The sequence below is a fragment of the Corythoichthys intestinalis genome, chromosome 18 (assembly GCF_030265065.1).
Source record: "Corythoichthys intestinalis isolate RoL2023-P3 chromosome 18, ASM3026506v1, whole genome shotgun sequence".
In the NCBI taxonomy this organism is placed as follows: Eukaryota; Metazoa; Chordata; class Actinopteri; order Syngnathiformes; family Syngnathidae; genus Corythoichthys; species Corythoichthys intestinalis.
This window is the reverse complement of record NC_080412.1, coordinates 41,445,746-41,461,811: the sequence shown is the minus strand read 5'-3', so window position 1 is coordinate 41,461,811 and position 16,066 is coordinate 41,445,746. Positions and strand designations below refer to the sequence as shown.

Below are 16,066 nucleotides of genomic sequence, written 5' to 3'. Positions count from 1 at the left end.
TGCTCGTTAACATTAATAATCAAAATGGTGAAGGCGTGTGTGGCGGTCGGTTGCAATAACAGAGAAGATAGACGGAGAGACTTGAAGTTCTACCGGATTCCGAGAGACCCGGTGAGGAGAGCGAGATGGGCTGCTGCAATTCGACGAGAAAACTGGGCTCCAAATGATTACCACAGATTATGTAGTAGTCATTTTATATATGGTAAGATGCATTTAATATATATTTAGAGGGTTTTGGGCTGACAACCACAATTAAGATCATTGCTAGGCTAATCGCCGACAACATACACGTATGTATGTAGTGAGAGTGTTATCGCTAAACCGTATAAACATTAAAAGCCCTAGCTCTGTTGACAAATGACATGAAATACATTAGACTTGACAGTGGATGTTAGCAAGAACAAAAGATTTTGAATTGAAAATTTCGTAACTCACCTTTCGAAACTCAAGATAGATTCCTGCCGAATTTTCGTGGACGAGGACCTGTTTCACCCAACCAGCAACGAAGTCTTTATAAGCCTCCAAGCTCTTAAAGTTTTTCAAACTTTCGTGAGAATAGGCTGATTTTGTGTGGACAAGATAGTTGTAAATATCAGGGTAGCTAGCAGATGTCAGGCAAATACGACGAAGACAGCGGGTCGAAAAACATCGATTTGGGCATCAAATATGGATCTGGCGAATGGATAAACTGAAGCTTTTCCACATAACGCCTTTTATGCAACGCATCCAGTGAGTTTACGGCATCCGAAAGCACCGGGTCTTCCATGAAATGCATTATAAATTGCTCGATCAATTGAGACCATTAATAATACAGACACAAAATGACGGACAATACAGCGATCACGTGATTTTGTGACGTCGGTGGGTAGGGTCTATAGCAGAGGTCACGGAACCGCGGACCTCGGTCCGGTTCCGGACCCCCAAGCCGTCTGGACCAGATCTCAAGCTGTCCGGACTAATACACGTTGCAACAACAAAAATCATTTTTTTCTGCGGGTTTACAGAGCGGAGGGTGGCAACAAACAAAAACCTTAGCGGTGACGCGTGTGAGCCAGCCAATGGGAGTGAAGCATTTGAAGGTTATTTTTAGAACGGCATGTCTTACACTCGCTTTCCAGACTCCGCGGAGTAACAGCCAAAAACTGAGCCGAAATAAGTTGGAGAAAAGGCGAAAAGGTACGGCAAATGGCGTGCTCAAAACGACGCAAGGTTGATGCAGAAAACAGAGTGTTTAAGGAGTAGTAGACTAGTGTTGTATCGGTCGTGAACGATTCGTTCTTTTTGAACGAATTGTTTGGGTGAACGAGACCGAACTAATCACCTTCTGCACTGATTCGTTCTATGAAGTTGGGGCTTGCCTTGTTATCTGCGTGGGAGGGCGTTGAGCAAGCGGCAGCGTCTACTGACATAGCACACGACCAATCAGACGCCAGCCTCATCGCGGGCAGGGGAGGGAGCGGAAACAGAATCAGGGCGTCTGTCACTCACTTCCACGTGTGGCCAATAAGCAGCCAGCGTGCAGGCAGGGGGCAAGACTGAGTTATGTCACTTCCCGTTCACTGACTCTCCGTCCTACCGAGAATGCTTAGATGATTCGTTCTGCTAGACTGCTACGCTAATTTATAGTGCGCCTACACCGGCAGTCACGCAGCAGCGCTGCGGCAGTGAACGAGCTAAGGACTGAAAGGAAAGGGCTTTATCTTTCATGTTGAGCCTATCATATGCTACTCAAATGCACAAAAATCACCACATAAACACAGTGAGCAAAGTTTACTGTGCTTTTCTCAACAGACTCGAGACTACATATGACGACATTGTATCCACTTTACAGTACGTTAAAACTTTCGCCAGTAGCTACAAGGCGATAAGGCTGAGCTATGGAGACGTCGCGGGGGCGGGCGAGAAAGCTGTCAAGAGACTCTAGCGGGACTTCATGGCAGCCAAATTTATCTAATCTGTGCCCATGGAAAATGACTATTTAGTATGATCACCATAATACTGATTTGCTATGAAACGGTAGTTTCATGACATATTTTTCCGAGTTTTTTTTTTTTTCCCCCGTGTCACAGCTTGTCGGGTTGGGGCGCAAATTAATTAACGTTGAGTCCATCAGTCCATCCTGTGCGACTAAAGCGTCCAAAAATTAAACGCGGGGACGTAGGATGTGTATATATATACATGTATGTCTCCATTTTCTTAACATACCAATGAGAGTGGAATGGTTACATTGGAAAGAGCAAACAATTCTTTTTTCGTCAGCATTTGACGATCTGAGATCGGGAGGGGATGACTGCGTGGAGTTGATGGGATTATTTATATATTAATACCAGTGCAAAGATGACATTTCAACACGATTTTTAGGTAATATTTTTTCGAGTGTTGTTTTATTTATTTATTTTCGTGTCAGAGAAGCCAAATAATAATAATAAATTTTATTTATAACGCTGATTTAATATATTATTAATATACATTATAAATTGATTATTTATTAATATTTTTTATATTTTCTTATTTGTGTGCAATAAATCTCACTCAACCGAAAAAAATAGCCGAAGACAGTTTATTTAAATTCCACATTTATTTGTTCTTCAGCCAAAATGATTTGGTGGTATATCAAGTGGCTTTCATGAGCAGCCAGCTCACGTAAACACATGTTTAAGCTACGAATACGGAAGGGAGCATACACGCAATTTAGCGTGATTGAAAAAGTTTGTGGTTAAAAAAAAAGGGGGAAATGTTTAACCGTTTCCTATATCAAAGTGAAGCAAGCACAAGCCATGGCTTTGGTCCCATAGAAATATGATAGACGCGGAAATTCTCATTGCTGCAGCGGCTGGACTGCAGAGACGAGGCAGTGAAAAAAAAAAGAAAGAAAAACACAGTCTGTCACTCACTTCTGAATCTACGAAGAGAGCGGCCAATGAAAAGCATGTGTACTGTGCAAGAGGGGGAGGGACCAAGCCTTCCTGTTCAGTTATATATGCTAAGCGGTCTTTTGGTGATTCGTTTGGCAACGTCACTTCCCGTTCACTGACCGAACGATTCATTTGGGCGGTTGTGGGTGGGGGGGATGAGGAGGGCGAACGATTCGTTGAACGAATCTTTTTACTGAACGAACCGGAATTGATTCGTTTCCTCAGGTGAATGACTTTTCCCGTCACTAGAGTAGACCAACACATTTTTGTTCATTTTACCTGGCGGCAGCACATGCCTCATCTGTTCAGAGACGGTGTTCTTCCAAAATCTGCTACATCGGCGAAACGTGCTACATTACTTGAATTTGACACTCAGAGTACTACTGTGCGCGCTAAACTTGTTTTTTTGGATGCATACAGGCAGAACGCACTAAAAATGCCTTAAGAAAATACTTAAAGGCGGTTATACCAAATAAGGACGGTTTAAATACGCTACGTGACTAATGTGGTCAACTGCTTCAAAGCTAACACATAAAAACACAATGGTTAAAAGTATGAGAGGGTAATACATGCAAAAAGTATTTTTGAGGCAATGAAAAGGTTCTAAAAAACTAAATAAAAACAAAAATAGTGAGTACTCGCCGCTTCTGACCGATGTGCGCATGCGTTCGGATGCTTGCGCAAGCGCGCTGAGCGTTGTGTAGACGTTGCGCCGCATAGTAAGGAATGGCCGAACAACGGTAGCGCTTGTAAAAAGCAGCAATTTGAAAAGGCACTATGAGACGAAGCACGTAGCTTTTTCGCAAAGTTTCCCTATGAACTCTGCCATCCGTTCTCAAAAAATAGCGGAATTAGGGACTCAATATGATCGCGTTATTATTTATTCCTAATTAATTATTATTAAATATTATTTATTACTTACTATAAATTTATTTTTTATATTTTATTTACATTTTTGAATGTTGTAATTATCAGCACGGCCACGTAAAGATACATTTGTATTTTCTGTAAAAAAAAAAAGAAGCATTAAAAATATTTCCGGACCCGAGATTGTTGTAATTTTTTAATTTCGGACCCAGAGGATTTTTAATTCATGACCCCCTGGTCTATAGGAAAGTCAAAGTCATTGCAAGTCAACATGCAATGACACATTACGGCCACCAGGGGGCCCCCTGAAAATCCGCTTATGCCCTTGACCTATCAATCAAATTTGTACACTATCAGGCGACTGAAATATCTCAGTTGAAATGACTTCAACACACAGTGATAAATGCACCAATTTTATTGTAAAATTTCACAGCTATGTGCAATTCCCTTATGAAAAGTACGTTTGGATGCTATGCAGACACCGTGCCCCCTTTTTGTACACATAACTCAAGAATTACATGGATACCAAACAACAAATGTAAGCAGGAGAATTGGATCTAACTTGCTGTGTGAAACCTTGTATAATGCTTTTGTTTTTATAGTTATTTTTTTCCCCCAACATAGATAGCAGTAGAAAATATATTGTGTGCTGTATTTCTGGCTCCTAAAATAAGAATCACAAAGTAAATACAGTAAAAATACAAAAACAAATTGAGTTGCTCCTATTTCATGAAGTGAAACTAAACACTCAACATGCACACACTTCATTGCAATCCCCACGTCTTTACATTTGAGGAATAAGCTATAACTACGTCATGTAGAATATGCAATACAATATCCTTTTTTTTCTTCTTTTTTTTCTTTTTATTTCAAAAGCCATACCATTGTAGGTTTCAGATTCAGGATGAATAATGATATGTTTGCAGCCTGAAAATACGAATAGAATAGTTGCAGTGCACGGTCATGTCATTCTTTTCATTTCGACACTTGTACAGGTAAAAATTATATCTAGTTTACGTAACTGTTGCAGTTTGTCAGTTGGGTATTTAAGTCTGTAACATTGCAAGTACATACATGAACTGAAACTGATGAAGTACAGTCGAATCAATCAAAGACAACACTGTAGTGGCTTGATAAGACAACTAATGTGGAAATTTAGGAACATAACAGGACTAGTTAGGGAAACGTGGATGGTGGCATTTAGACTGTTTTATTCTGGAATAGGTAAATAAGCGTTTTATCAAGAACAAATTCTTATCTCAATAAAATTTTAATGACAATTTCTTTAATTAAAGTGCAGGTAGTCCCCGGTTTACGAATGACTTCTGTTCCTGTGCTGGGGATGTAACTCGGATTTCCGCGTAAATCGGGATTAACCCTTTAAATACCTCAAAACACCCTCTAAATTAAAAAATATATATCCAAAAATATTATACGTCATTGCACTGTCCTTGCCGAGACGTCCTAACTAGACAGTTAGCTAACCTCCGAAAATGACGATGTCAGACGTCTGTGTGCTTTGCTGACTTTATTCAGCTGCTCATGACATCAACACAAAATAAAATGAAATTAAATCTGACTCCAAAAACAGCAATTCAAATTTGCGTTAACAAGTAGCTGCTGATACAGCAATAAATGTGCGCGCAGGCTGTCAATTCTGTCACTCGGATAATCTCTGTGTGTGTGAGGTGGGCAGCGCGCGTCTGTACATGCGATTGTTTCCTGTTCAACGCTTCCTGCGCCAAAGCAGTGCCGAGAACCAAAAGTGGTATTTGCCATGTGCCATTTTTTTTTTTGCCATGTGGCATTATTTTTTGCCATGTGGCAAAATTGATTTTGTCATGTGGCATTTTCTTTGCCATGTGGCAAAATAGATTTTGCCTTGTGCCAATTTTTTTGTCATGTGGCAAAATTGATTTTTCCTTTGACAAGTGGCAATTTTTTGCCATGTGGCAAAATTGATTTTTCAATGTGGCATTTTCTCTGCCATGTGGCAAAATGGATTTTGCCATTTGGCATTTTTCCTTTGCCATGTGGCATTTTTTTTTTTTTTTGCGATGTGGCAAAATAGGTTTTGTCATGTGGCATTTTCTTTGCCATGTGGCAAAATGGATTTTGCCATGTGGCATTTTTTTGCCAAGTGGCAAAATTGATTTTGCCATGTGGCATTTTTTTGCCAAGTGGCAAAATTGATTTTGCCATGTGGCATTTTTTTGCCAAGTGGCAAAATTGATTTTGCCGTGTGGCATTTTTTTTGCCATGTGGCAAAATAGGTTTTGTCATGTGACATTTTCTTTGCCATGTGGCAACATGGATTTTACCATGTGGCATTTTTTTTTTTTGCCACGTGGAAAAATTGATTTTTCCATGTGGCATTTTCTTTGCCATGAGGCAAAATGGATTTTGCCACGTGGCATTTTTCCTTTGCCATGTGGCAAAATTGATTTTGCCATGTGGCATTTTTCCTTTGCCGTGTGGCATTTTTTTGCCACATGGCAAAATTGATTTTTTTCATGTGGCATTTTTTTTGCCATGTGGCAAAATGGATTTTGCCACATGGCAAAAAAAAAAATTCCACATGGCAAAATCAATTTTGTCACATGGTAAATACCACTTTTGGTTCTCGTTGTCTGCAAGCATGCATCACAAAACAAAAGTCAACATTTAAAAAAAAACAAAACAAAAAACGATGAGACTCAGGCGTTGTAAAGTCGAAATCGTGTAAGTCAGGTCCGTCGTAACCCGGGGTCTACCTGTACAAGTTATCCATTCTCTGTGGTCCTAAAGGGGTTTATAAAAACTGGAACTGACCATTGATGGGCAGTAAGACTGACCAATGCCTAATAATAATTAAAATACCGTATTTTCCGGACTATAAGTTGAACCAGCCAAAAAATGCTTATTGAAGAGGGGGGAAAAAATCATATACATAGTCACACCAGAGTCCAAAATCCAACACCAAGAACAGACATGTCATCTTGAAAGGCAATTTAAAATAAAAACAGAATACAACAGGCTGAGTAAGTGTACGGTATGCTAACATTACATGACACGTGAACAATGAACTGAGAATGTGCCCGGTATGTTTACTAGTGCTGCAACCATTAATCGATTAACTCGAGTAATTCGATTAGAAAAAAAGCTTCGAATCAAATTTTGCTGCTTTGAGGATTCGTTTATTTAGAGTGGCGTTGTAATGGTTCGTTTTTCAAAGTGTTTGCATTTCGTTTTATTGATTTGGGCGGATGCTTGTGGTAACAGTGTATATGACATAACTGCTCTAACATGGTTGAATCCAGCTGCTCCCTGTTAAGACCAACATTAGGAAAGTTTTTGTTTGAGCTATGATTGTTTATACATATGTAATTTAGTTTAGAGCAGTAGTTCTTAACCTTGCTAAAAGGTACCGAACCCCACGAGTTTCACAGGTGTATTCACTGAACCCTTTGGAATTTCTTAATAAAGCCATTTTTTAAACAAATTCAAAACCTACAAAGCTAACATCTAATTGAATTCCTGTTCAAATTTCTTCCAGATTTCAAATTTTTTACAAATTGTTTTGCCTTTATCTGTTGTTGTGTTTACGTTATCTGTATGTTTACCTGCTGTAAAATAAGTTACTCCTTCTTAAGGGACAATAAACCTGAACTGAGCTGAACAAACCATCAAATGTTTGTATTCTGTTTCACTACTTGCATCTTGGAATCTGCAGAATATGATTTTATTTTTGGGGCCATTTTGTTCAGCCCTTCCCAGTTGTTTTTATAAGTTACCACCAATGTGGAAACACAGGCCTTGAGCGCCCTCTTGCGGAATAGTGTGAAAGTAACATGTGAAATGATACAATGATGTGTTAACTAATTTCACACATAAATCACTCCAGATTATAAATAGTGCCCCCGGCCAAACTATGATTAAAAATTTTTTTTAAAAACCCTGTAATTTATAGTTCGAAAAATACGGTAAACACATTTTCTCAGAAATTGTTATTCTTTTTCTTTTATCTCTCCAGCCACAGTATGCTGAAGCTCCATAGAAGTCAGGTCACATTTGCACATACAGTTGGACAGACCTGGGTGAGAACATTTTGCACAACATAGAAAGAACACAAGAGAAGTTAAGCTAACGCTCCGTTAACATACTGACGAATAAAAATGCACCCTTGATATAAATGCATTATTTCTTTTTTTAACACTATAAACATAAAGTACAACTTATTTCCATGAAATAAATACCATAAATAATAAATACCCCCTACCCTTGGATTATTCTAGACCATTAAATAAGTCAAATATACAGTATTTTGATTGAATGTGAACAGCTGAAATTACAAAATATATATTTATATAGATCCTTTTTTTAAAGAGAATCCCAAGTATTTTTTTCCCCATAATTTACTCTATGTACATCGGAATGTGATTCACACACACACTTTTTTTTTTGTTTTTTTTTTTTTGGTGAGAGTATTGATCAATGTTTTTTGCCCCCACCCGTGTCTTTAGTGCGTTTTATGTTACACGACATTTACAAAGCTTTCATTGTGTCCTCTCTACACAAGACCATTCAAAGCAAAAGGATCGGAGGAAACGAACATTCGTGACTTTCCGCTAAAATAGAGATGCTCAAATAAGGCTGTTCAAAAAAAAAAAAAATAATAATAATAATAATACAGTGAGGAAAATAAGTATTTGAACAGCCTGCGATTTTGCAAGGTTCTCCCACTTAGAAATGATGGGCTGGTTTGAAATGAAGGCAATAGTATTTTTTCTCGTATTTACAGTTTGTATTACTCTAACCTACCCAATATAAAATAAATATCATTTATATAATTTAAGGAAAACAAGCAGAATATATTTGATATAGGGCATAAGAGATACATGACGCCTTCTGACCACGGAAGCCCAACGCGTACGTCACGCAGCTGACTGAGCAAGATTGACGCTGACTACCAGGTGATAGGCAAGACATCTACAAGCCCACGTCTGCAACACCTAATCCCGCAATCAGCTCTTCAGGACAGTCCACAACAAATGGCAGGACATCCTGTACGACCACAACACCCGATAACAAAAACAACTCTTAAGTTTGATAGCTCGGCGCCTCTCAGATGTCAAGGCAGGCCGAACCTCCCACCTCAGTTGGCTCAGTAACCATGACCCAGCAACGAACGCTGACGCACGAACTTGACCGCCCAAATCTGCAACAGAAGAATGATCCTAAACAACACCCGGGCACCCTTCGTCCGGCCCACCTTACCACAGACTTCAAAAAGACTGAACGTTTAGCTAACAATTGTCGCTTCTCGGGGACATTCCAATGTGCTCGTTGTTTTGCTGACCCTGGATCCAGAATTGTGTCTCTGTCGGGAACCTATTTGCTGTTTGATCGCTGTCGACCTGAATAAATTGTCAACTTTCAAAATGGAGTCAGTCCAAGGGGTTAAGACTAAGGTGAACACATGCAGTTTGGCCTTTTGGCCCGGTTGTCAGAGTCTTGCCAGCCCGGGTCGTTGGGGCTGCGCCAGCGCAGGTCCGGCGGTTTGGCTGGTGTGATTTCGGCTATCTGGCCAAAAGGTCAGATTCCTTCAGAAATTTTAATGTTGAAGCTAAATATGACTGTCAGTCTTCCTCAGACTGGGGCTCCATGCAAGATCCATCTCGTAGGGTCTCAATGATCTAAAGAAATGTCAGGAATCAGCCAAGAACTACACAGGAGGAGCCGGTCAATGACCTGCAAGGAGCTGGGACCACCATTTCCAAGGTTAGTGTTGGTAATACACTAAGGTTCCCCTGCTTAAACCAGCACATGTCCAGACAGACTCTTAGCCTATACAAAGCTAGAATTCTGCTCAAAAAGTAGTGGGTATTTAAAGATAATCCAACAACAATTTGCCTTTCAGACCCCGTGTATTGGTCAGCTTTCTTTCTGAAAGAAAGAAGAAAAAATAAGCCCTGTGCTAAAAAAAGCAATCCCAATGACAAAGATTTTAACATTTTACAAATGAAATGCCTCAATTTTGGAACTAATGTACAACACTTTAAAAGCCGGGAGGGTCAATAATCGATTTACAATCGAACCGGAGCCTCTGAATCGTAATCGTAATTGAATCATTAGGTGCCCAAAGATTCCCACCTCTACTTACACTACGTCAGAAACAGGGGTCGCGTTAACCGAATATTTTCCGTCGTTGACCGATTTTTTAAAACGGTGACGGAAAAAACTGAAGTCCATCCGTCATTTTGACCGGTTGCAATTCACACCCCAGACCACAGGGTGGCGAGTGAGCTTATTAATTAGCTATTGTCTCTCTTGATGCATGACGTCGTTGGCCTTACTCTGAAAAATGTCAAGGCAACTGAGTGTCCGAAGTTTCTTCAAAAAGCCCAAAACGACGATGGTGTTGATAAAAGAGGTGAAAAAACAGGGACTGCACAAGCGGGCACGCAATTCAAGTCCATGCGCACCAGGAGGAAAGTATGAGACTACGTTCAGGCCACAGCAGGTGAACTGTTAATTTCATTGTTCCATATGCTACATATGGTAGGCTACCTATCTACTGGTGCCACAGTCACTTGTTTTTGTCAAGGCGGAGAAAAGTTACATATTCATTTGCTTGATGTGTGATGGCACGGTGTGGATTCTCTGTTAAGCTTGTTCGGACAGAATATTAATTTAAAATGAATGAAAACTAAATACTATTGAATATGTTGAAGCGGTATGCAATGTTATTAGTCTTGTTAGCTGTAGGCGCACTGTCCTATTCCCCTCACTATCCACTCGCGGGGGCCTACGCTTGTCAGTGACGTTCCTTATTCTCGCTATATGATTATACAACTTTAACATTTGTTAATAATACGCTCTGTGTGTAGTATCATCCATCGCTTTTCCTTTTTAAATGGGCACTTATAAGCGAACGCAAGAAGTAACAACGGGAACATTTTTAAACAGGCATTTCACGGGAGAGCATTTCGACTCTTCGGCCAATCATATAGCGAGAGCGAGTGGATAGTGAGGGGACCGTGCGCGGCTCTTAAGTGTCTCTGTCACGGGACTGTAGTAGCCGGTAACGCGCTCGGCCAAATGGACACACAAGTACGGAAGGTGAATTATGCCAAACAAAGGGTCACCACAATGTCATTATCATCATTTTAAAAATTTAAGTGACGGGTAAAAATAGATTATGACCGGATTTTTATGACCCTGTCAGTCAAAATGACAGACAACGAAAAAGTCTAGCGCAACCTCTGGTCAGAAACTCGTTCGGTACGCCTCCGTTCCGAACCGAGGACCACGTACCGGAACGGTTCAATACAAATACATGTACCGTTACACCCTTAGTACAAGGGGTTAAGACTAAGGTGAACGCGCGGGGTTTGGCCTTTTGGCCGGGTTGCTGACTCTCGCTGGCCCGGGTCGCCGGCGGTTTGGTTGGCGTGATTCCGGCAATCTGGCTAAAGGGTCAGGTTCCTTCAAGCAGTATAATGCAATTAAATTGTTGAGAAAAAAAAAACATACTGTAATTTCTGGATGTTTTTTTTTTAGATGGTCTCTCGCAGTGGACAAGCACCTACCATGAAAATTTAAACCAGCCCATCATTTCTAATTGGGAGAAATTGCAAAATCGGGGGGTGTTTAAATACTTATTTTCCTCACTCTAATAATAATGTGTTTTGTGTCTTGTGTCCTGTATTTGCACTCACATCCACTTTGGAATGTTGTTTAGTTATTAGGTTTTCCTTGTGAAAGCTGCAGTTTTCTCAAGCAGTGAAGGACAAGCGTCATAGTCAGAGTACCTTTCCTTGAGTCCTTTCTTGCATACGTAAACTGCATTAAGGAAATGCTTGCTGGCTTTTAACAGTTGATGTTCCCCACAGATGTCAAAGTGATTTTCTTTCCCCCTAAATTGTCTGCAGTTAAACCCTGAATGATAACCAGCAGTAGCCGACAAAAAAAAAAAAATGCATGTCTTTTTTTCTGACCTTGAAAAGTGCATGCATAAATATAAACACACTGTGTCATGGGAAAATATTTACAATATCTGTACAGTTGTCCATAAACGCCATCACTGTTGACTACACGCATAAAAAAATGATAGACGATTAGTTGCGCCGCCACATCAGCCAAAATAAACCTCATGAATTAAGGATGAACATCATAATGGATTAATTGGTTGTTGAGAATTATTCGCTATTGAAGCAGCTGTGGCAAAATGTGCGCTACAGTCCTGTCAAATGAAGTGACGACTATACACAACGCCTTAGGGCAGCATTATTCTGCTTAGTAAAATACGGGTTTGGAAAATGGAACATTCACAAAGATTCTCCCATCCCATGAAAATTAAAAAAAAAAAGACAAAGGACAACAATAAGTGAGTGTTAAGAATTTGGCAAATGATTAAGTAATCCTATCTTGAAGCAAAATGCTTGATTTTGTTTTTACTAGTTTGCTGTCAAAGAAGGCAACGTGTCAACTATGGAACATTGAGCTTCATCCAACACTGCAATTTTACTCAGTACTAATTATTAAACAGGAGTTTAGAACCAGAGGCGGAACAAATGTGAGCAGGGCCTGGGTACGATGAGCATAATTTGGACCCCCGAATTGGGGGTGCGGGTGCTAGTGGACTGTTATTTGAAGGGCCCTTAAAGGGAACCTCAGACTTTAAAAATTGTCGGCTCTAATAAGCCAAAATTATTCTCTTTTACTAAGATACAGTAAATAAGTATTTAGTCAACCACTAATCGTGCAAGTTCTCCCATTTGAAAATATTGGAGAGGTCTGTAATTGTCAACATGGGGAAACCTCAACCATGTGAAACAAATGTGGAAAAAAACCCAGAAAATCACATTGTTTGATTTTTAAAGAATTTATTTGCAAATCATGGTGGAAAATAAGTATTTGGTCAAAACCAAAAGTTCATCTCAATGTTTTGCAATAACAATAACAGAGGCCAAACGTTTTCTTTAACTCTTCACAAGCTTTTCACACACTGTTGCTGGTATTTTGGCCCATTCCTCCATGCAGATCTCCTCCAGTGATGTTTTGGGGCAGTGTCGTTGGGCAACACGGACTTTCAACTCCCTCCACAGATTTTCTATGGGGTTGAGATCTGGAGACTGGCTAGGCTGAAAGACCCAGCCAGGTCTCATCTTCAATGCCCTTGCTGATGGAAGGAGATTTTCACTCAAAATCTCTCGATACATGGCCCCATTCATTCTTTCCTTTACACAGATCAGTCGTCCTGGTCCCTTTGCAGAAAAACAGCCCCAAAGCAGGATGTTTCCACCCCCATGCTTCACAGTGGGTATGGTGTTCTTCGGATGCAATTCAGTATTCTTCCTCCTCCAACATGAAAACCTGTGTTTCTACCAAAAAGTTCTATTTTGGTTTATCTGACCATAACACATTCTCCCAGTCCTCTTCTGGATCATCCAAATGCTCTCTAGCGAACTGCTGAGGGGCCTGGACGTGTACTGGCTTCTGCAGGGGGACACGTCTGGAAGTGCAGGATTTAAGGTCCCTGGCAGCGCACTGTGTTACTGATAGTAGCCTTTGATACTGTGGTCCCAGCTCTCTGTGGGTCATTCACTAGGTCCCCCCATGTGGTTCTGGGATTTTTGCTCACCGTTCTTGTTATCATTTTGACGCCATGGGGTGCGATCTTGCATGGAGCCCCAGATCGAGGGAGATTATCAGTGGTCTTGTATGTCTTCCATTTTCTAATAATTGCTCCCACAGTTGATTTCTTTACACCAAGCATTTTACCTATTGCTGATTCAGTCTTCCCAGCCTGGTGCAGGTCTACAGTTTTGTCTCTGATGTCCTTTGGCAGCTCTTTGGTCTTGGCCATAGTGCAATCTGGAGTGTGACTGACTGAGGTTGTGGACAGGTGTCTTTTATACCGATCATGAGTTAAAACAAGAGCCATTAATACAGGTAACGAGTGGAGCCTCATTAGACCTCGTTAGAAGTTTGACCTCTTTGACAGCCAGAAATCTTGCTTGTTTGTTGGTGACCAAATACTTATTTTCAACTCCAATTTGGAAATAAATTATTTAAAACTCTAACAATGTGATTTTGTTTTTTTTTTTCTCCCCCACATTCTGTCTCTGATGGTTGAGGTTCACCCATGTTGACAATTACAGGCCTCTCTAATCTTTTCAAGTAGGAGAACTTGCAAAATTGGTGGTTGACTACATATTTATTTGCCCCACTTTAATTGGTGTTTAAATGTCCATCTCGTCTGATCAAAATGTAAATTTAGCCTCGCAAAAGTCAGCTAGCTTAAATGCTACAAATGCTAACGTATATACAATTTTCATAGCTAATCGCTCACACAATCTCTAACTCTAAACTTAATTACCTCCATAATTATCATTGTCAAATTATTAATTAACACCATCATTAGACATAATAAAATACTTTGTAACTTTTTGGATAGTTTTTTTTTTTTAAAAGGTTAATCCCGATTTATGGAGAAATTTGGGTTTCGTCACCAGGTTAAGAACAGAACTCGTTCGTAACCCCAGGACTACCTGTACATGTAAAACAATAGCAGCACAAACGAAATTTTTACAGGACAAACGAATGGCACCATTTTGGGTCCATTTTGCTATAAATAGGCTGCGTGACGTCATCACTTGAAATTAAGATCTCAATATCGCAAAAAAGGATAACAGCACAAACAAAACTTTGTACAGCACCAAGAATTGACACCATTTTCAATCAAAATGGGGGGCTGGTTGACCTCAGATTGACCTATGAAAGAATTCTAAGTATCTTAAAAACGATAGCAGCACAAACAAAAGCCAACGTAGCACAAACGATTGACATTTTAATATAAATTTGCGTCTGATTGGGGGCCAACTTCACGTAGGTGTCTTGAGGGGCCTGCAAATAATATTCCACTAGACCCACCTCAGGGGTCTCTAACTTCACGGAGGTTCTCCAAGCACCTGGCAGAGATATTTTAACACTTTAACACCATATTACAGCTCCGCACATTATCTTACCTTTCTGTTTGGCCCTCCCCTTACCAAACCACGCCGACTTTACGCCCGGGTGTGGTTGGACCTCAAGCACCCCCATTAGTTCCGCTCCTGTTTAGAACAATCAGGGGATTGTTAATTTAGAAAATCGATTCATTGTCCAATTTTAGATGTCATCAAATGCTCTAATCTATAAATTCACATACAGTATGCTTGTTTTACACTACTATCGTGGTACCTTGACTTGATGTTGAATTTGAGCTCATTTCTCAATTTACGCATTTCGATGAAGACTACTCGTACGTCAAATTTTGCGCACAAAACCAAAAATGGACCTCGAGACATTTCGTAACCCAGAAAACCTTGCTAGTCTGCTTTTTGTCTTGAAATAGATGATCAATTGTCCACAAAAAATGCAAAAACAAACCGAAAAAATGGCGTTGGCACAGTGAACAGATGATCACGGAAAGGAATATTTCCAATCATTTCTCAATCGTTTTATGTCGCTTAAATGTAATGCTACAGGATTTGCGACATACATCTGGCGCACCTAAACCAATGAATCCTATCCAATCAGGGAAAAAAAAGGGGAATGCTGAAATGAAAAGAAAAAATAATGGCAGCGTCGCCCCTCTTGACGAAATGTCCCACACAACTTAAAAAGAGCGCATGATAAGGCTGGTAGCGCGCTCCTAGAGATACAGATAGGAGACCCAGTAGACGAGGTTGAAGAGACCGAAAGCGGTGGGGAAGAAGATACGTGCGTAAGAGTCAATTTTGGCGATGCGGATGTGCAAGCGGCCGTGCCGCCACGCCCCCGAGTGGCAGTCCTCGAAGCAGCAGAAGAAGCTTGTGCAGTCTTTCCCATCCAGACACTCGTAGCCGTATTCCTCGTCGCGCTCCTGCATGTGCGTGGCGTTGTTCATCTGGATGGCTGTGGCCGAGCGCGGACGGATGTCCACCGTGGGCGTCTGCTTTTGGACAGGAAGCCAAAAGTTAGTTTGTGGCCACGCTCGCCGCTTCCGATGCCCTCGTGAGACCTAACGGATCGTTGGGGGGGAGGACTCATTTGAGCTGCCACTTCGTACGGTGCCGTTAGTCAGCAAAATGTGATTAGCACCTTCTATGTAAATAATTAAGCTTTTAATGTGAAGAAAAAAACAAAAACAACGGTAACTACCCCTGTTGTTGTAATTGGCTGAGTCTACTCTAGTGACAATGGGTCAGTCTCCGCGGAGACCCGAAAGCAAATTACATTGTATGGGCTGCCCAATGAGGCAGTGCAAATATTTTTAT

At 40.6% G+C, this 16,066-nt stretch overlaps 1 protein-coding gene across 4 annotated transcripts in view; it reads right to left on the bottom strand.

The window, feature by feature from the left end:
* Nucleotides 1–4,182: 4,182 nt before the first annotated feature.
* Nucleotides 4,183–16,066, bottom strand: part of gabrg2 (gamma-aminobutyric acid type A receptor subunit gamma2) — a 98,941-nt gene continuing 87,057 nt past the window's right edge. For 2 of the 4 annotated variants that reach the window (XM_057820653.1, XM_057820656.1), the window contains one exon: nt 4,183–15,744. In XM_057820653.1, the coding sequence (XP_057676636.1) occupies nt 15,463–15,744 (282 nt within the window). In that variant the 3' untranslated portion in view covers nt 4,183–15,462. The remainder of the gene's footprint in view (nt 15,745–16,066) is intronic. The other 2 variants (XM_057820657.1, XM_057820654.1) reach the window with 1 other exon arrangement.